At 35.0% G+C, this 22,302-nt stretch overlaps 1 protein-coding gene across 2 annotated transcripts in view; it reads right to left on the bottom strand.

Moving 5' to 3' along the window:
- The window catches only part of WDR70 (WD repeat domain 70), a 335,155-nt gene that overhangs the window by 220,538 nt on the left and 92,315 nt on the right, over positions 1-22,302 (bottom strand). For both annotated transcript variants that reach the window (XM_081284615.1, XM_081284616.1), the window contains exon 9: positions 9,738-9,891. In XM_081284615.1, coding sequence (XP_081140741.1) covers positions 9,738-9,891 — 154 coding nt within the window. The remainder of the gene's footprint in view (positions 1-9,737; positions 9,892-22,302) is intronic.

Raw genomic sequence — 22,302 nt, 5'->3', positions numbered from 1 at the left:
CTTTTTTGACAAAGTAGGTTCCAATGCCTACTTTACATCTAAATGAGATTTTTAAATTGATAGTTGGTAATACTGGAGTGGTGAGAAGACAAGGCTGGAACTATAAATTTGTAAAACAACATTGTCTATAAATAGTATTTAAAGCCGTGTGGCCAGATAAGGTCAATCAGGGAGCAAGTAAAAATACTAAAGAGGGCTCAGCATAGAGCCCTGGGATATTCCAATATTTAGTAATTGAAAGAAGAAAGGAGAAGCAAAAACCAAGAATGAAAAGGAGTTCAGCAAATTGCTGGATTTAGTAGCATATGCCTGTAATTCCAGTGACTCAGGAAGCTGAGGCAGGAGGATTTCAAGTTCAAAGCCAGTCTTGGCAAGACCCTTCTCAAAATAAAAATAAATAAAAAGGGCTGGGGATAGAGCTCAGTGGTAGAGCACTGATGCATTCAATCCCCAGTACCATCAAGGGAGGGTGGTGAAGGGGGAGTAATAAATTGGAAGTCAAGTCAAGTCAAGGAGGAGAGAAGAATCAACTGTATCAAATGTTTGGAGAGTTAAAGTACTATAGGAACTCAGAAATGACCATTGGATGTGGCATAATAAAATGGCAATAATACAGAACTGGATTAAATTCACTTCAATCTGGTACAACTAAGGTTCTGAAATACATTAATGATTGGCTCACTAAAATTTATAGGATTGTCAGGGGTCATATTAATCTGTTTTCAAAAATATAAATTTATCTGCTAATGTTTAAGAAAAAAATTCAATTACTAGTATCTTATCTAAATTAGTAACTTTGGACCAGTAAAAATAGCTCATGATTTGCAATAAAAAGAGCACCCCAATAACCCAAGATATGCCCATCCTTTGAGGACTTAGATCCAAAACTGCCTTGGCTGTTGCAATCTGGCACACTACTCCACTCTCTTAATTCCTCTCCTCTGCTTAATTTAACTTCATCTCCACAGACATCCCTGCCTGATCTCTTAATCTGAGGCACAGTCTGCTTACCTCCCAGTCAGTTCCTGGTTTACCAAATTCCCTCTTCTTACTCCCAGACTCAGGGACTCTTTAGATGGCTGCTACTCCATTTGGTCCTTCAAAGCTTACTTTCTTTTCTCTGTTCAAATAGCAACCCAACATCCTGACCCTGAAGGCAAACCTCAGAACACAGACCTTTTACTGGAATTTGTTGATAAGAGGCGAATAGCATCTTGGAATATAAAAAGTATTTTTAAGAGAACTATAAGAAAACAACCTTATTACAGAAGATGTTAAAATAAAGAGACACCTTCACTATTAAGAACAAAGAATAAGAACACAGATAGTAGGTTAAATTGAAAAATAATCCAAAAGACTGTGAATGCTGTTTCTTGTTTGTAAAGATAGGACCATGACAAAGGCAGTGGGAATGTTAAGTGGCCCTGTGTGAAAACAGTGACCAAAATAAGTCATAACAAAATGAAGTTCAACTAAGGATTCTTAAATGGATCTAAACAGATTCAGTACCAAGGCTAACATTTGTGGAAAAAAAAATTTAAAGTGACACCTATTAAAGACTAGTTAGTGACTAAAACACTTTTTCATAAAATAGTTTTTCTCTCTCCCTCTTTATTTAAATACAGGCCCTTCAAAAAAATCCCTTTATTTAACAGCCCTAACTGGAAATAGCCCCAAAGAAAGAATTGACTATTTGTTTCTCATAATATGCCTTGCTTTGCATAAAGAGGGCATTATTTATCCATGACCAATACTCTTTCCTACACACACAATACATGTGCTGATCTGTACTAAACTATGTATCTCTTGTGACAATAGTTATAAAACAGCTTCAGGCTAGAATGCCATTTGTAGTCACAGAATAATGTAAGGTTCCATGATCCTCAAAATGAAAGTATCCATGTCTTTGGCATGGTGAGCTAATTAACAGAGCCAACTCCTATGAGGAGATGAAATGCAGGAGAGACTACACTTTGATCTTCTTGAGCAGAGTCCATTCACAGGCTTTTAGGAATTGCCAAACTTCTTGAAACTATAAGCAAACTTTTGTGTGAGTACATTCCACTGGGGAGTTAATGTTCATAGTATTGATTCAGGAACCAGCATACATTTTTCTCCAAAGAGTCAAATACCAAGTATTTTAGGTTCTGTGGGCCACCTGGTCTTGGTTGCAAGTACTCAATTCTACCACTGAAGTGAGTACAAAAGGAGGCACACAATGATAAGTTAATGAAAAAGGCTATGTTGTAATAAAACTTTTAATTACAAAAACAAGGTGGAGACTGGATTGGGTGCACAGGTCATAATTTGCCTACCCCTACATAATCCATTACTCTTAGTCATCTCCTTCCATCAATCAAGACTCTAAAATCCAAGTATTTCTAAATTCTGAGCAATTTTAATAGCCATTTAAATACATCAAAAAGATAAATCTCATCATCTTTGACCTACTCATTTCAATGACCTATTCAATGACCATCTCTAGCAATCAGAGAAATGCAAATCAAAACCACCCTAAGATACCATCTCACTCCAGTAAGATTGGCAGCCACTATGAAGTCAAACAACAACAAGTGCTGGCGAGGATGTGGAGAAAAGGGTACACTTGTATATTGCTGGTGGGACTGCAAATTGGTGTGGCCAATTTGGAAAGCAGTTTGGAGATTCCTGGGAAAGATGGGAATGGAACCACCATTTGACCCTGCTATTGCCCTTCTCGGACTATTCCTGAAGACCTTAAAAGAGCATGCTACAGGGATACTGCCACATCGATGTTCATAGCAGCGCAATTCACAATAGCTAGACTGTGGAACCAACCCAGATGCCCTTCAATAGATGAATGGATAAAAAAAATGTGGCATCTATACACAATGGAGTACTATGCAGCAATAAAAAATGACAAAATCATAGAATTTGCAGGGAAATGGATGGCACTAGAGCAGATTATGCTTAGTGAAGCTAGCCAATCCCTAAAAAACAAATACCAAATGTCTTCTTTGATATAATGAGAGCAACTATGAACAGAGCAGGGAGGAAGAGCAGGAAGAAAAGATTAAAAAAAATATATTCTTAACATATTTCATCAGCCCTAACTATGGCTAATTCTGCCATTGTCACAAATGATTTCTGAAATCATGAACTCTCAGTATTTATTGAGTTAACAATTATAGATCACCAGATATTCTCTAGGTTCTAGATATTCCATTTATTGGCCCACATAGCCACTTATGTTCCAGCTCCTGAACTTTTTGTATTTTCAATATCCTAAACTTTAACTGTTTTCGCACCTTAATCCTAAATCTCCTTTTGTTGGACTTCAATTCCTCCATCACTGATCCAATCCAAACACCCTGAATCCTAAATAGGATTCAAGAATATCACATGAATATACAGATTAATTGTCTACAAATTTATAATCTGTGGCCCTTAATGGTCCCACAATTCTTCTAGTAATTTTTCTCTCACAACCATGAACATTTTTTCTAAGTGTTCATGATCCATCATGCCATCTTCCAACACTAAACTAGGAAAGGACTGCCAGAAGATGGTGATACTTTCCATTCCCAATGTGGAGACACTGCCTATAAGCAAATGTGCCCATCCTTGCCTCTTCGTTCCCAATGGGAAAACATCCTTTCTCCCACCCACAACTAACCTCTGTTCTTATGCTTGGTCACAATCCCTACTACCTCTTCAGGGATTTTCATCATTACTTACTATTTTTGATTTTGGAAAACTGTGTTAGTTTACTATTACTGTGTAACAAAGGACCATAAACTTAGGGGCTTAAAACACCCCAAATTTACTCATATATTGTTAGCAGGATAGCATTCCTTTCTGAAAAGTTTTGAAGAGAATCTACTTCCAAGTTGTTGGCAGGTTGTCGGCAGAATACAAATTCCTTGTGGTTGCAAGACTGAGAGCCTCATTTTATTGCTGTCTATCAGCTGGGGACTGCTCTTAGCTTCTAGAAGGCTTATGCATTTCTTGCCACATGAATTCCTCCCCATCTTAAAAACTGGCAAAAGGAAATATTTCTCAAGTTGAATTCCACTAGACAAAAGCCATGCCCACAAATGTTTGCAAAAGTCTCTTCTTTGCCCATAGATCTTGTTGAAATGGCTAAGGAGCAATGCCTTTAAGTTTCCTAGAAGTCACTTGGTTTGGTTAGGAAGATCTGTGAGACACACCCTTAATTTCTTGGAAAAGACCATAGTGTAGATGATTATTCTTATCTTTTGGTCTTTCTGGAGTTCTACAGCCACACTGTTTTTTTTCTCTATACACACCCATCTGGATACACTAAAAGTAAACCAAACTGTCTAGTTTTCATTCCCTTTTAGTAAGACTTCCCTAAGTTTACCTTTCTTCTCTCATATTTCATAGGTAACAAGAAGAAAGTGAACAACACCCTCAATACTGCTTAGAAACATCCTTAGCTATGTATCCAAATTCAGCACTCACAAGTTCTCATTCTATCTTCAAAACCAGCAGTACACACTCCCTCATGTCAAATTCTTCCCAAACTTTTAGAATCTCTTCTGCTGGCATCCCCTGAAATCTGCTTTCTTTACTTCAGTCTTCTTAATTAAGAAACAAACAGCACAAAAGAACTTGATGGTGAAAAGGGGTTGGAGACAATCCTGGAGGACACTTAATTAATATCAACCCTAGATGAACTGAAAAACCAAACTTAATAGTATCTCCATATCTGGAAGACAGCTTTACATTATAAATATAGATCTGTATGTGCATTTCTGGTAAAGTACTTGTATTTATTGTGCACAAAGTTCATACTTTATTTCACAATATCTAAGCTTTCTAATGTCCTGAGGTGACAATGTATCACAAAAGTAGAGGTAATGAATTAGCCAACCTGTAGATATTGTATAACTGATAGAAAAGATGTATTTTTGGACATAGACTTATTATACCTCTGGGCAGTGTATATCAGGACTTGCTCATTGAACTGGCAGCAAAGGGGCAGAAGGAAACACAAAGGGAAAGATAGAAGTAAGTGCAAGGATTTGCATATTTATGTGAGCCATTTATGTGTGTGCATCATCTGGCTACACTATAGACATACTGTAATTCACTGGGAATTTGCTTTCTTGCTCATAGTTTATTAATAGAAATCTGATAATGAATTCTCTTAGAAATATTATGTTTGGTGTACTCTGTTGTTGTATGCCTCATTTTAAATTGAGTATTTTTATAAAGAAGCCCTGTGTGTCTTTTATTTTTTTATTTTTATTTCTTTTAACATGGACACAATATAACTTTATTTATTTATTTATTTATAATGATGTTGAAGATTGAACCCAGTGCTTCACACATGCTAGGCAAGCGCTCTAACAATGAGCCACAGCTTCAGCCCCCTAAATTGAGTATTAAGAGAATGCATTGTGGGGGAGGGGGGGCTGGGGTTGTGACTCAGTGGTAGAGCGCTCGCCTAGCACATGCACGACCCTAGGTTCGATCCTCAGCACCACATAAAAATAAATAAATAAAATAAAGGTATTGTGTCCGACTACAACCAAAAAATAAATATTTTTTTAAAAAAGAGAGAGAATGCATTATTTTAGTTGTAACTCTGCCAATACATCCATCTAGAGACTTATTGCCATTTCTATCCTCAGTGAAATTTTTCTCCCCAAGAACACCAGATTACAATATTTTCTAACAAATTGAGTTGGTACAGTGTATTCTTGTTTATCAAAAACATTCATGTAACTTTGGGGTTTTGAATTGGCAAATATTCATGATGTGTGGAAAACCACAATACACACTACAACCTCATGCACACAAAATAGGATGTTTTGTATGTACACACTGGCCCTGGAAGGATATATACAATTAAACTGCTTATAACTGGATGACTTTGTTCTTTACTTGTATTTTTCTGTTTCCTGCAAGGTACATATAAACTTTTAAAACATAAAAGTTATATTAAAAACCTGGGGGGAAAAAAACAAAAAAAAAAACCCCAAAGCTTAATAATGAGATTATAAGATTATTACCATTAAAGTATTCATTTACTAGTGACCTACTAAAATATCTTCGATTTTAACTTAATTAAAAAGTTGATTAGTTATGGAGTTGTGATTTATAGGAATAACTGACTTAATAGTCACAAATTTATGAGTTCGAGGCCAAAGAGTCCCATATGAATTTCAAGCAAAGTGTGTGCCAAACAGTTGGAAGTAATAGAGGAAAATACTTCCTGACTGGAAGCAATGTATAAAAACTCTGATTTAGGGTAAATGACTTTTAGATGACACTATAATTACAGTTTTTAAATAATGATTTTGAATGGTTCAAAGGTTGATTATAAGATGATTCCTGCATATTCTTGTTCCACTTTTCTATCCACTCAAAGTTGAAGAAGTTATGTGCCATTTTCCTAGAAAAAATAACCATATATTCCATAATCTGCAGACCATTGGTCTTCATATTTTTTAAAATATTTTTTTGGTTGTAGTTGAACACAATACCTTTATTTTATTTATTTATTTTTATGTGGTGATCTAACCCAGCGACTTAGACATGCTAGGCAAGCGCTCTTCTGCCAAGCCACAACCCATCAGCATCAGCAAAATTGACTTTCAAAGAAAAACTTATGGAAAACTCCAACATATAAGACAGAAAAAAATTGGAATTTTTTGGCTGAAATAGAAGGCCCCTACACCTCATTCCCATACACTCCTCTGTAGTCCCTGAGGCATCTGCACATAATTTCTAAGACTGTAAAATGCAAAAACATGACTACAAGCAATCAGTGACAAAGGTTCTATGTGAGCCAAAAACATCTTTCATAGAAAAACATAGAAATAAAAGACATAGAAACTTAAATTTTAATGGTGATTATATTTAAGTGAATTATGAATAATTGCTCTTATTGTCTATTTTTCACATTTTCTATATTCAACAGGAATTACTATTAGATATCCATTACATTTTATTTGTAAAAAGTGTAACTATAATGCACTGTTATAGTATCTAACAGCAAAAAGTAGTTCTGTACTCATACAATACTCTTAAAATATAAACACATATTTACATATTCATAAACATAAATGATTTAAAGAATTTTAGAGAAACAAGTCCTAAGAATACAAAAATTTGACAATATAATTACAAAAGCTTGTTTTCATTTAAATTATATAATATTTATCATGATAGATCAAATATCTAAAATCTTTAACATTCTATTCATTGAATTTTCCAGTAAAACTTCAAATTACTAATTTCTCTTAGAATCAGAAAAGAGACTTAAAAGTTTGTTTTTAAAGTACAATATGAAATTGTCTATTTTCAAATAATACTATTTGCATTACTAAAACCCATCACTCAAACCAATGACTATTATTAAGATATCTGTAACATTTCCTAGATAAGTAGTCAATTAATTATATTTGCTTTTGTGAAATGTAGAAAGAAAAATAAACCATGAGTTTGAAATTAAAACACAGATAATATTGGCAGCATGGGTAAGTTACAATATATAAATAACACTATATAGTAGTTTTTTGTATATTGGCAAATAACTTATATTTTTTGCTTTCCTGCATTTCTACCTAGATTTTTGGTATAAGTCTGAGAAGGCAGAAAGAGTCAGATACAGGACCAATCAGATTCTTTTCTTCTTGAAACTTTCTTAAGTAAAATTTAAATCCATAAAGTCTTAGCCTTTTTATAACATAAAAATCCAGGGTAGCTAAAATAATTAAGAAGAATTTAGAGACTGGCAAAAAAAAAATCCCCTTCCTCATACTTTCTTAGAAGGATTGTCTACCATAACTACAAATTTTAAGGACACCTGACTTAATATATATTGTTGATTCATTAATATTGAACTCACAGTCAAGGGCACTATAGTTTATGCCTAAGTGAACGTTCTCTAACACATGTATTTTCTCTATAAGAAACATCACATACTCCTTGCACTTGGAAACACAAGACAGCACTACAGCACTTCAGCAGTATGCTTGGTAGCAAAATCACCAATAATAAGCAAGAAAATGAAAGCATGACATGAAGCAGGCATAAAAAGAATACTTGATTACAGTATGAGAGCTGAAACAAAATGAGTATCATCTTGTTCAAACTCAAATTTTGTGCCATTCTGTGCAAGCATATATCCATAAGTGACTATGAAAGTGTCATGAGCATTGATTCAGAGGTAAAAGGACCAAGTAGGCAATTTTACAAATATGGAATCCACAGCTGGGCATAGTGGCACAAGCCTATAATCCCAGCAACTCAGGAGGTTGAGGCAGGAGGAGCTCAAGTTTGAGGCTAGCCTGGGCAACTTAAGTTGCAAGACCTGGTCTCAGAATAAAAAATGAAAATGGATGGAAACGTATCTGAGTGGTAAAGAACCCCTGAATTCAATCCTGTGTGTGTGAGTGTGTGTATACACACAGATATACATACGTACACATATGTATATGAGACAATCCAATCTCATACAGGATCTTGATTTAGGCACAAACCATGAAAATTAGCTTATTGAAAGTAAGTAGTATGCAGGAAGGGGGAAAAAAAGTAAAAGTAAGAATGAAAATGAAGACTCAGAATTGTGCATCAACCACATCCTCTGTGGTAGACGACACTACTATTCCCAATCTATAACTGCTTCCAACATCTACACCCTTTTTCACATAATACAGTTCTTCTCACTATATACTTGGGCAAATTTCTCCAGTCTATTGAAATTAGCCACAACCATGGGGTTTTTCTTCAGCTGGTGGAATGTTAGAGGATATGATATAAGCAAAGGCTTGAAATGTACTTCCAAAGTTGGTGATTTCCCTGTGTTTGTGCCATCACTGAGAACTTCACTATTATATAGTAGTCCACTGGTCTAAGGAAGAACCAAGATGCATGGAACAGACCTAAACTTCATCTGCAGCATGCAGCCCAACCCAGTCAATCCAAAGACACATTAGCAAGAATAAACAACTATTGTTTCACACAATAAGTTGTATAGCATTAATTGTAACTATAGTTGACTGATATTTGTACATTATTTTTAAGATATCATTATCCTATTTAAAATCTTTATCAAAAAAGGCTAATGAGACTCTCTTTCTTCTCGTCTTAAAACCTAGATCAAATAGCTGGCAGACTGTGTTGCCAATGTTGGCTGCATCAGTATCTCCATCCCACGTGATATTTTCCAGTCTGATCTTGTCATTCACCCATCATATAGCAAAGTCTCCCTTTCCTTCCTCCAAATTTGGGCTGGTTCTATGATATGAAAATCTAAAGCCAGACATTATGAAATCTACAGTTTCCGTGTTCATTCTTCATAGAAACCAGCCATCAATTACCTCAAACCCCACTGTGAAAAGGCCTGAACTAGACAAGTGAAAAATAGAGAGTGACAGCAAGAGTAAGGTTGAGAGCAAGAGTAAAAGAGCATCTGAGTGCACAACAGGAGTGTGTTTGGGAGTAGTAAAGAGGAAAAGAAAGAAAGAAATGACATAGGACAGTGTTCCAGCTATAAGCCATGTAAGTGAGTCAATCTTGAACCCTGTAGCCATCTGATCATCCAGACAACACTACAGAAAGAAGAACCTTCCAATAAATCAATCTATATAATAATGAGAAATAATACATTGTTGTTTAAAGACACAAACTTTTGTAATGAATTTTACAGGTCAACTCAAATAAGTTTTTAATATAAATGTGTGCTGAATTGAATTCATTAAAATATTCTGTTAAATGCTTACCTTTGTGTTGGCCATGTCCACAATATACTGGTCTCCCTTTATACATTCCATTACTTCAAAACCATCTCTATCAATCACCTTGGCCTGTGAGCTTCCAGATACAACAAGAATCATGTCTCCTGTGTTACTGTACTGTAATGACTTGATCTGATGACTATGCAAAACAAAACAAAAAAATACTCTGGTGAGACACTGAGCATAATGTTTACACTTTCACTACACTAAGCACTGCCACAAGAAAAAGGCTATACAATTGTACAAATTGATAATTCTACAAATCAGGAATAACAACCTCAAATAGACCCTCAACACACACTGGATATTAAGTTAGTTTCCCCTTCCCACTCTCCACAGCAATCTATTACAACCTTCTGGACTTACCTTACATTCAACCCAACCAATTGTCCTCTATCAGCTGTTGAATCATCTGCCTCTTTTCCAGAAGAAATAAATAATTACCTTGACTTCCTCCCATTAATGTTATATACTCATCTGTCCCTGAACTCCTCTCTTCCTACTCTTCAATTAAAGTGGTAAAAATTAAACTCTTCCAGCCCAAGAAAAATTATACCAACTATATCCTGGATCCCAGCCTACCCAGTCTCCATGCTGGAGAACTATTTAGCAGTTCCATACACAGTTAAACATGCATCTATCCTATGACCCACTAGGTCCATTTCTAGGTATATTCATAAATCACAAAAAGGCTTATACAAGAAAAAAATGTTCAAAGCAGTCTTATTATAGCTCAAAACTGGAAACAATATCCAATTTGTATATTTTATACATTGTGTATGTAATTTATACATATGGCATATTCAGGCAATGAAAATACATGCTATGACACAGATGAATCTCAAATATTTAATTGAATGAAATAAAAATATACAAAATACATAATTCCAATGATATAAAGTCAAATAAAGGAAAGTACTGTATCAATAAAAGCCAAAAAGTGCCAAGCATGGTGGCACACACCTTTAATCCCAGCTTCTTGGGGGGTTGAGATAGGATCACAAATTGTACGCCAGCAGGGGCAACTTAGCAAGACTCTATTTTAAAATAAATAAAGAGGGCTAGGGATATAGCTCAGAGGTAGAGTGCTCACCTAGCATGCATGAGGCCCTAGGTTCAATTCCCAGAAAGAGGGGGGGAAAATACTTCCCTTTATGAGGAAGAAGAACATGAATTGAAAAGGGGATCAAGAGAATTTCCTGGAATGATGAATATGTTCTTTCTCTTATTTTGAGTGGTGCAAATATCAAAACTTATCAAGCCAAGCCCTCAAGAATGATAAAATATTGCATGGAAAATATTTTTATTTAAAATTTTGAGTGTCCATTTGCAAAGTTTTAAAATATCCTGACAAATTGGGAAGAAAAGGGAATATTATTAATCTGATAGATTATCATTTAAAAAAACTATAACAAAAATCTCCCTTAATGTTGACAGGTCAAAAGCTTGCCTTCCAGTAACACCAGAAACAAAAGAAAAAGATTTATTTTCACTACTTCTATTCAACATATCAAAGGGGTCCTTGCCAGTGCAATATGACAAGAAAAATACCACTTGATTTATGACAAAGGTGATGAGAAAAACTCTTTTCAGCTAAATGATGTTAGAATAATTGAATAACTAGATAACTAAAATAAACAAATATTAGTCCCTATTTTATACCAAACATAAAAATCAATTTCAAATACAATATATGCCTTCATTATTATTTTTAAAGGTAATATAATTAAACTTCTAGAAGATCAGATAAATGGCATTGGATTAAGGAAATATTTTCTTAAACACAGCACAAAAAAAAGGATTACAAATTTTAACTTCATCAAAAGTAGGAACTTACATTTCTGAAAAGATATTGAAATAACAAGTTACTGGTTGAGAGTGAAGATGTGCCTATTAGTCAAATGATAAAAGTCCTCAAATTCACAATGAAAATTAAAACAAAAAAACTCATAAAATCATAAAAACACAATAGAAAAAAAATCATAAAATAATTCATAAAAAAACTCTAAATAAGTCAAAAAAATTAAAAACTCATAAAATGGTAAAAAAACGATAGAAAAAAATGGTCAAAATATTTAAATATTGGACAAAGACTATCCAAATAACTTTTCATATTATAAAAACTTGCCTAATCCAATTTTTCATCAGGAAAACTCAAAATAAGAATAGAATGAGATACCACTATGTACCCACTAAAATTTAGAAAGGACTAAAATTTAGAAAGTTTTAACAATACAAAATGTTAGCAAGAATATAGGTTAACTTTTGTTGATTATGGGCAGGAGAGTAAACTACTATAATCACTTTCAAAATCTGTTAGAAAGCACCTACTAAAGCAGAATACATGCACAACCTATGACCTAGCACTTCCCTATAAATATATACTAGTAGAAATGCAAATATATGTTCCAAAAGATATACAGGAGAGTATTCACAACAAAACTAGTCACAGTAGCACTAAACTGGAAACAATTCAAAAGTCAGCAGAAAATAGTAAGTAGATGTATATTTATAGAGTGGAACACAGTGTAGCAATTAAAATAAAAACAAATTTCTGCCATATACAAAATGGATAAATATTACAAACATAATCAAGTTAAAGAAGTCAGACAAGAATGGGCTGCATTTCTCCATTTTAAGTAACATTCAAACGCAAACTAAAGTAATTTAAAGCTTTGTTAAGGAGTCAGGATAAACAGGGCAGAAGTATTATCTGGGAAATAAGTGTCTGCTGCTGATATAAACCATGTGTTTGAACTGAGCAGCAATTACAGGGATGTGTTCATTTTATGATTAGTCATCAAGCTATGACATTAGATCAATATATTTTCTAAATGTCATGTTTTAACTTTAAAAATATAAAAAGGAGAGACATCTGAGGCAATTTTACCTTAAGGCCCTCAATCCAACAGAAAGGACATCCAATGAGGAAACTTTCATATTTTTCAGTATAATTTAATCCTCAAGACTAGAAAGTTCTCAAGGTAAACTAAGAAAGTAAAGTACATGTAATACGTTATATGGCTTAAAATTTTTTGATGCTCAAATATGAATAATTATTTTTAAGAAATATGTGAAAAATTCTACCCATTACTAAATTAATCTGGGGTTTTATACTATACAAGGTAAAATTTTATTCATTGAAGAATAATTTAACCAGAAACATTCAAGCAGAACAATGTACATTATCAAACAGGAAACATAAACATGGCCAAATATTCATAAGCACCAAAAAGACCAGAAATAAAAGTCTATTAGTATTGGGGTTATGGCTCTGTCAGGGAACAAACCACAGAGAAAAAGTTAATTTACCTTAGAGATCACTTATTTACTCAGGGGTTGAAGATCAAATGAGATCACCAGGATTAAGGAATAATCAAAAGAGCTGCTCAACCCAGCCTCACAAAGAACTCTTCTTCATTCAGCAATTTTAGTAATATAACAACTGCTCTGATGTCCCAAAGAGTAACTCCAGCAATTACCCTTTAGTAGCTACTGCTCCCAACTCCGCTTTACCATTATTCATCTCAAATATTCTGCCTCTGCTTCCACTACTTCTGTTACTTCCAGTTAATTCCCTCTGTTCCTCCCACTCTGTTTATTTAAATTTTCTGCTGCCTCATAGTTTTAATTCTAGAGTTATTCATACTTTTTCTGTTTTTCCTCTTTGTACATATTTGCTTTGCTCAGACTGCTGTCTGCTTCCTTACCAATTATTACACATTCAAAGTCGCAAAGAAAGAGAATATGGAAGACATGGTGAATCATTAGACTGTATAGAGTCACAACTATTACGCTTTTTCAAAAGCCCAAGGCCAGCCTATCAGTAGGACCCTTTAGGGACATATTAACTTATTACTCTCCCAGCCATGATCATAATATAAATTAACTTTATGTTCAGACCTGGGTCCCAGAGCCAAGATATCTCAATAAGCATATGAAAATATTCAAAAGTGTAAAAAATCAGAAATCTAAAATACTGTGTCCCAGGAATTTCAGATAAGGAATATTCAACCTGTAGTTAGTCCTGCTCAATGAAGTAGGAGTATGTATAGTTTGAAGTAAAATATATTGGGGGGGTAGGGGTTAAGGCAAAATCTACCCTCAGAGGCCAAAAAAAAAAGTTATTGCATTGTATGTTCACGAAAGTAGCACATTTAATTTCCTGCAAGAACTGTTCCTTTGTATTCATAATTGGCTACTTGGGGCAAGAGGCCTAGCTTTCAGCCTATCTCAGATTTTAATTTGCCTTAATAATTTCTAGCTTTTGATTTAAAGTAAGATACTTACAACTTTTCCTTTTACTTGAACATTTATTAATTGGCCTAATTTCAATATTGCAATGCCTCAGAGAACAGGGAAGCCTCAATAGAAGAGCCAGTTGGTAGAGCAATACGAACACTTTTATCTACCAGGTTTATTGTCTTATACAGTCATATTTCTTAGAGCACTCAAACAAATATAATTGTAATATCAAAGGCCATTGATCACAGATCACTACAACAGATAAGAATAAAAATGGAAATGTTTGAAGCATTTCAAGAATTACTAAAATGTGACATACATGAAGTGAGCACAGGCTGCTGAAAAAAGGTGCCAACAGACTTCCTCAACATAGGGTCACCTCAAACCTTCAATATGTAAAAAAACACAGTATCTGTGCAGTGTAATAAGCAAAGCACAATAAACTACAACCATAAAGTACACAGCCTTCACGCATTTTGTTATGGCAATAGAGAATAGACAAATGTAACAACTATTTAAGTTTATTTAACTTTACATAGCCACATGTGGCCAATGCCTGGTATATTGAATAGTAGAGTGATATCTTTAGACAATGTAAAATAAATATAAAGTAGTTTCATCAACAGAAGATACTTACTGGTTGTGTATTTATATATGAAACATAGGAAAGTTATATCAGATTAATTCCACTGTCTTTCCTACTTCCATCCCCCCTAACTTTCCTATGTTTATATATGAATACATGAGGCATAACTCCATATCATGTACAATCACAAGAATTAAATCCTAATTAGAATAAATTATACTCTATGTATGTATAATTATAAAAATACACTCTACTGGTTGGGTGCGGTGGTGCACGCATGTAATCTGAGCAGCTAGGAAGGCTGACGCAGAAAGATCACTGAGTTCAAAGCCAGCTTTCAGCAACAGAGAGGTCCTCAGCAACTCAGTGAGACCCTGTCTTACATAATATACAAAACAGGGATGGGGATGTGGTTCAGTAGTTGAGTGCCCCGAGTTCAATCCCCAATACCACCCCCCCACAAAAAAAAAAAAAACCTCTACTGTCTTAAAAAAAAACAAATTTTTTTTAAAAAATCCTTACTACCTCACAATATACATGAAAAGTGAAATATTAAGTAAAACAAAAGAAAGTCTAATGAAATCCATAAAAAATTCATTTGGGCAATGATGCTACCTACCAGTGTTCTTATTCTTTCTTTTCTTTCTCTCTCTTTCTCTGTCTCTCATATCCCTCTCCCTCCCCACCATAGTGATAGGGCCAAGTGACCATGGATTGAAAACTCTGATACCCTGAGCCAATATAAACCTTTCTTCATTTTAAGTTGACTTTCCTATCACAGCAATAAAATGCTAACATATTTAACACAAAAAGCCAAAGAATTCTGGTGGAGAATCAACAGAATAATCAAGCCCCAAATATAAAATTCTCCCCCCAAAAATAAAAAGACATATTTTAAAGCTGTCATCATAACTTTCTTTGTAAATGTTGGTCTTAGCAAAAATTAAAAATCAGGGGCCAGGTACAGTGGCACATGCCTGTAATCCCAGCGGCTTAAGAAGCTAAGGCAAGAGAATTGGAAATTCAAAGCCAGCCTGAGCAACTTATGGAGTCCCTAAGCAATTCAAGGAGACCCTGTCTCTAAATAAAATATAAAAAAGGGTTGGAGAAGGGTTAGGGTGTAGCTCAGTGGTAGAGCACTTGCCTAGCATGTGCAAGGCCTTGGGTTCAATCCTCAGCACCACATATACGTAAATTAAATAAAGGTATTTGTGTCCAACTACATCTAAAAAATAAATATTAAAAAAATTTAAAGAAAAGAAAAGGTAGAGATGTGGCTCAGTGATTAAGCACCACTGGGTTCAACGCCCCACACACTGCAAAAAAAAAAAAAAATTTAAAATTAGTTAAGTTTGTTTATACTAATAATAAACCAATCTCAAAATAAAGTAAGAATAATTTTAACAAAATTTTAAGTGAATTTATTTGCATTTACTTTCTAAATTCTTAATTCCTAAGCTGAGGAATCAATGGATTTTTTTTTTAATTATTAACTGGTGACAATTTTTTCTGTTAGAAACAGAACATATAGAGAAAACTAAAATTCATGTTTATCTGATCAGACCTCAATAAAATTATTCTTCCTGGCTGGTTCCAAAATTCAAATCAGATACTAATCAATTAAACCGTTTTTCTGCACAGCCACCACTAGCTATAAACAGCTAACCCAAATATATACTGACCACTGAAAATATAGTTAGTAGCTTTTGAAATATTTATTCTTCAAAAAAGCCATTCTTGAGGTTGGGATTGTGGCTCAGTGGTAGAGTGCTTGCCTAGCATTGTAAGGCACTGGTTTCAATCCTCAGCACCACATACAAATAAATAAATTAAATAAAGTTATGTGTCCATCTATAACTTAAAAAAAATTTTAAAGTCATTCTTAAGGGATGGGGTTGTGGCTCTACTAGAATACTTGCCTAGCATGTGAGGCACTGGGTTCAGTTCTCAGCATCTCATATAAATAAATAAAGTCCACTGATGACTAAAAAACAAAAAGCAATTCTTAAGGTAATGATTCAAAGTACTGGTTTCAATGGCAAAGACCATTCAAAGAAAGATCAGAGTGGGCTCCAAGATTAGAATGTTTGTACAAGGCACTTCACGTAAGGACTAAGATCAGCATGTCAAGGCACACAAGGATCTGAAGTTTCAAACCAGATGCCCAGGAGAAAGGAACCTAGAAAAGCAAAGGTTGGAGTTATATGCCCAGGATTTCCAAAAAAGAAAAGCTCCTGTGGCTTCATGGCATCCTTTCTAAAATACTGGGAAAGAATAAGGTCCTTAGCAAAATTCTAACCAAGATTACAAATTTAAATGTACCATCTTAGGAGGTAACTTATTGGTGTTACATTTAAATTTGTCCAAAGATATAAAATTATATGTTTGACCAATTTTCCAATTGTCCATCTATTGTCTCTCAGCTCCAAATTCACTCATCACTACCTGCTCTACAAACATGGATTTTTTGGCCCTTTACATATTTTTACTTTGCCAGTTGGCATGATGCTAATTTTATCAGTAGAAGGAGCTGCAAAGATGCTGTAGGAGGAAGGGGGTTTCCTTCCAGAGTCCAGTGTGCTTCTCTTGGCAAGCTTCTGTTTTGCACATGGCTTTTCTAGTATTCAGCTGCAGCACCATCAGGCTTCTGACGTGCACAGTATTCAGCAGGACCTAGTAGCTTCCTCAGACCTCACTCAGGCAGTGCTCTAGAAGACTCTGGTGATTGTAGGCAAATTCTGCCATCACCGCACCACAGCCATTTCCCTTCATTCTGTGAGCCACTGTCATGTCTTCTCAGAAAAGATCTGGATTTCAATCTCAGAGGCTCTTAAATGCCCCATCTCTACCCCAGAGGCAGGGGATGCTTCTTTTATCTGGTATACCCATATTATACAGAGTTCTCTTTAATTTTTACCAACTAATCCCTCATTACTCTAAACCTCCGATACAGGAATAATTATATTAAACTTCCTATTCAAATTACATGTGATTTACCCTATTCTTTTATCCTAATCAGACCCTGACTGACATATCAAACATCAGTTAATGAATCAGGGAACTGAGAAAATGAGAACCTTTTTGAGTCTGATTTAGTTACTTACATATAAACAAACACAGCAGATCTTTGATCATTAGAAAGTTCAAACTAGTCAAATAGGTCTTTAAAGTAAGAATGGAACAAATTGCTTAGTTCACGGGGCATATCATTGTGAATGGTACTCCTATTTGAGAAAGTATTCATTTCTTCACCAATAAGAGATTGAGTGCTATAAGTGATCACTGTCTTTTTCTGGTGGATATTTTTATTTTTAAAGGCAAATGAAAATCTAAAAAACAGGAAAATTTAAAAGAGGGAACAGAAACAGTCAGTGGTTCCATTTCTAATTTCAAATTGCTCTACCAAATTGTTCTATTCACACTTGAAGGGAAACCTAAAATCTCAGCAATCCCACACTAATAATCACTTTGTTTCTTAACTATTTAGGAAAACTTCTAATGGTTTCCCTTTCTCTCAGAGCCCTTCGTGTGCTCTCTACTCTACTTTGCCAACATTAAAATGAAATGGAAATGTTCAGCATCAAGCTCACCATTCCTGTCCCACTTCGCTCTCAACTCTGCTAGCCACAGAGTTAAAAGGACAGGATTAAGAGTCATTAGACACAGTACTAGGAGAATTAAAGGGCTTGTTCAAGTGGTATAACATCTGCTCCTCAAATTCCTGCCTAAACAACTAAGATTCGGATCAAAGAGAAGAGAGGGAAAGCCAATCTGACAGTAAACTGGAGTCATGAGGAAGTGAATGTTCTCTCAGAGAATAACTCTGACACCATAAGAAGGCTCAGTGACATTGCACAATTCTTTTCTGTGAAGTTATTCATGGGGAAAGGGGGAGTATTTGAGTGTAAGTGGAGGGGAGTGGGAAGGTGAAGATTGAGGATCCTTTTAAGTAGTTTTTGCTTGGCTAGCAAAACAAGCTGGGACATGCAAGACAGATAAACACAGCTGTCTGGGGATGTCACTTGGGGCTCAGGAGCCAAGGTGTCCTGCTGTAGTGAAAAGTGCACCGGAATGTGAGTCAGAAGTCCAGGGATCCAAATCCTTTCTCAGCTAACTGTTTGATGATGAGCAAGTCCTTCAACTTTACTAGACTTGGTCTCCTTTTTTATGGAAAATCAGTAAATGAGACTAAATGGAAGCACTACACAAGTTGTTCCTGAGTCAGAGTTCATGCTTGGTTGTATAACTTTGCTGAGTACTGGTTTCCTCCACTGAAAAAAAAAGAAGAATTCTTAATTTATAGAACTGGAATAAGGATTAAAATATATATTTTAAAAGGCACATAACATGTCCCTTAAAACAAGTAGTCACTATTGTTACCTCCAATAAGGGCGGGAAGCCTAAATTATTCAGTATAGACATCATTTTTTCCAAATATTTTGGATCTGTAATTAACTGAATTCATGGATAAAGAACCTGCAGAAATTGGAGAATTAACAGTATTTGATCAAACAGTCTGTTCCTTTCAAGGAGAGTGTGTGTGGGTGTGGGTGGGTGAGTGTGTACATAATACATGTATACACACACACACATACACACACACACACTCTTAGCACTCAGTAATCAGTACTATGAGAGAAAGAAAGAAAGAGGGAGGGAGAGAAAGATAACCCAGTGCTAAGAACAAGCCAAGAAAGCAAAAGGCATGAGGTAGAAGCATCAGGTTCTTATATAAGAATATCAGAAAATATTAATTTATTCTAATCTGAAATAAATCTACAATATTTTAGATTTTAAACTTCAAAATAGATTTCCATTGCAAAATTAATTAAAAATGTATCACCTATTGGCTTAACGGACTAAAAATTAGTATGCTAAGAGCAACCTTAAACAAAACATGTCAAACAAAATAAAGCCACAAAAAAATTCTATCCGGGATTATATGCAATTTTCCTAAAAGTCCACAGTATCTCATTTCCATTAAAATTCAATCCTTGTTTATAAAGGTGATTAACAATTCTCAATAGCACTTTATATGATCTCACTTCACGTGATTTCACAGTCAAGTTTCATAGTAAAAATAAGCTAAGTCTCAATAGTTAAATAATAGGTTTCAAGTCTCCTGAGGACTAGAGAAATATTATCAAAAATAGTCAACTGGGCTGGGGCTGGAGATCAGTGGTAGAATGCTTGCCTAGCATGTGTGAGGCACTGGGTTCGATTCTCAGCACCACATAAAAAAATTAATAAAGATATCACATCCTTCAACAACTAAAAATATTTTTAAAGTCAACTAATGAGATGGATATTAACAACTAAGTCTTTTTCCTTATCATTTCAATAGTTTCCTTTATGACAATATTGATACCTGTAATAACCACTAAGTCTTAATTCTAACAGCAGAACAATAGGAGCCTCAGCCTTTAACAGTGAATAGTAAGTGCCAATGCAGCAAACAGAAGGAAGACTCTACTTCAGAGAGTCTCTCTAAAAAGAGCCATTTAGGTGAACTCCTAATCATGAGAAAGAGCTAACCATGTTTATGACAGGAGGAACAGGTAGAAGGTAGAAGGGAATAGCACTGTAAGCAAAAAAAAAAAAAAAAAAAAAAAAAAAAAAAAAAAAATATATATATATATATATATATATATACACTCTGTAAAAATGCTACAGTCATTTTTCTAGAGCTACAGAAATAAGGGAGAAGAAACAGAGAGATCAGAAAAGATTTTATAAAACATGACAAAGCATTTGGATTTTACTCAAAATGCATCAAGAAGACATTAAATGAATCAGGCACAAACAATAGGGAAAACCCACAATGAGACTGCTGCAGTATTCTAGGTCAGATTTAAACAAGGAAGACTTGAGGAGCAACCTGAAGGACAGGTTTTGAAAAGACTAGAGAGGCAGGAAGAATGTACTTGCATGGAGTACAGGTCTGGATAGAGAGTCTGGCTAAGTACCAGAGGAGAAGGAGAGTGGGGAACACTAGACTGACTGTAATGAAGCCCTCATGTCATGAAGTAACAAGGAACAGAGTCAGACAGAAAGATGAAAATGTTCATAAAGGCCCTTCAAAGATCAGGAGAATAATATAACCCTAAAAAATAATTTAAACCTAATACTTAAGAAATTAAAAACATATAAAATGTCAACCAAAATGTTTTGTCAATATAAGGTTGATTCTGCAGAGGGTGCAAAAAGAATATTAGTAAGAGGACCTTGAGAACTTAAAGAGAGGAAATATAAGATTTCTATGGAAAAATAGCTGTGTACAAAAAATATCAGACTTCCCTATTCCAAATGTTTAAAAAAAACCTAGAAAATGATTTTATTTTAAGTGGGTAAAATAAAAGAACCACTGAAAGTAGAAACTATCCTGAAACTTCCATTAGAAAAGACCAGACTGATTAGAAAAACACCTCAACACTTCCCAGAAAGGGTTCAACAACCTCCTGTAAAAACATCCCAGAAACCATGAATTCTTAGGGAAGCACATTCTCAAAGCAGCAAGGCTGCCCTTATAAAAACAATTATTCCAACAAACTTTAGACAGATGGCAGCTGAGAAGAATGTTAACAGAGGATATGTGGGTCAATAAAACAAAAATGTACCAACTAGTCAGGAACCTAACAGAACAGCTTCCATGAAAGGCAGGCATCTGAGGATCTATGTTGGCTCTACAGTTTAGCTCTTGTGAATTGTGCTGCTATAAACATTGATGAGGCTGTGTCCCTATAGTATGCTGTTTTTAAGTCCTTTGAGTATAGACCGAGGAGAGGGACAGCTGGCTCAAATGGTGGTTCCATTCCCAGATTTCCATGGAATCTCTATACGGCTTTCCATATCGGTTGCACCAATTTGCAGTCACACCAGCAGTGTATGAGAGTACCTTTTTCCCCAAATCCTCAACAACACTTATTGTTATTTTTCTTCATAATGCCACTATGGAGTGAGATGATAGAGTAGTTTTGATTTGCATTTTTCTAATTGCTAGGGATGATGAACATTTTTTCATATATTTGTTGATTGATTGTATATCCTCTTCTGAGAAGTGTCTGTTCAGGTCCTTGGCCCATTTGTTGATAGGGCTATTTGGTTTTTTTGTTTGTTTGTTTGTTTGTTTGGTGCTGAGCTTTCTGAGTTCTTAATATACCCTAAAGATTAGTACTCTAATGTGTGAGGGGTCAAAATTGACTCCCAGGATGTAGGCTCTCTGTTTTTGCTGAGAAGAAACTTTAGTTTGATTCCATCCCATTTATTGATTCTTAGTTTTAATTCTTGCACTACAGGACCCAGCTATCCATCTCCTCGGTCTATACCCAAAAGACTTAAAAACAGCATACTACAGGGACACAGCCACATCAATGTTTATAGCAGCACAATTCACAGTAGCTAAACTGTGGAGCCAACCTAGATGCCCCTCAGTGGATGAGTGGATTAAAAAAATGTGGCAAATATACACAATGGAATTTTACTCAGCAATAAAAGAGAATAAAATCATGGCATTTGCAGGTAAATAGATGGTGTTGGAGAAGATAATGCTAAGTGAAGTTAGCCAATCCCCAAAAAAACCAAATGCCAAATGTTTTCTCTGATATAAGGAAGCTGATTCATAGTGGAGTAGGGAGGGGGAGCCTGGGAATAATAGATGAATTCTAGATGGGGCAGAGGGCTGGGAGGGAAAAGGAGGGGGGCAAGGGATTAGCAAGGATG

This window comes from Spermophilus citellus (genome assembly GCF_964194105.1).
Source record: "Spermophilus citellus genome assembly, chromosome: 1".
Taxonomy (NCBI): Eukaryota; Metazoa; Chordata; class Mammalia; order Rodentia; family Sciuridae; genus Spermophilus; species Spermophilus citellus.
The sequence above is the reverse complement of the archived record's forward strand: the minus strand, read 5'-3'. Positions and strand labels throughout refer to the sequence as shown.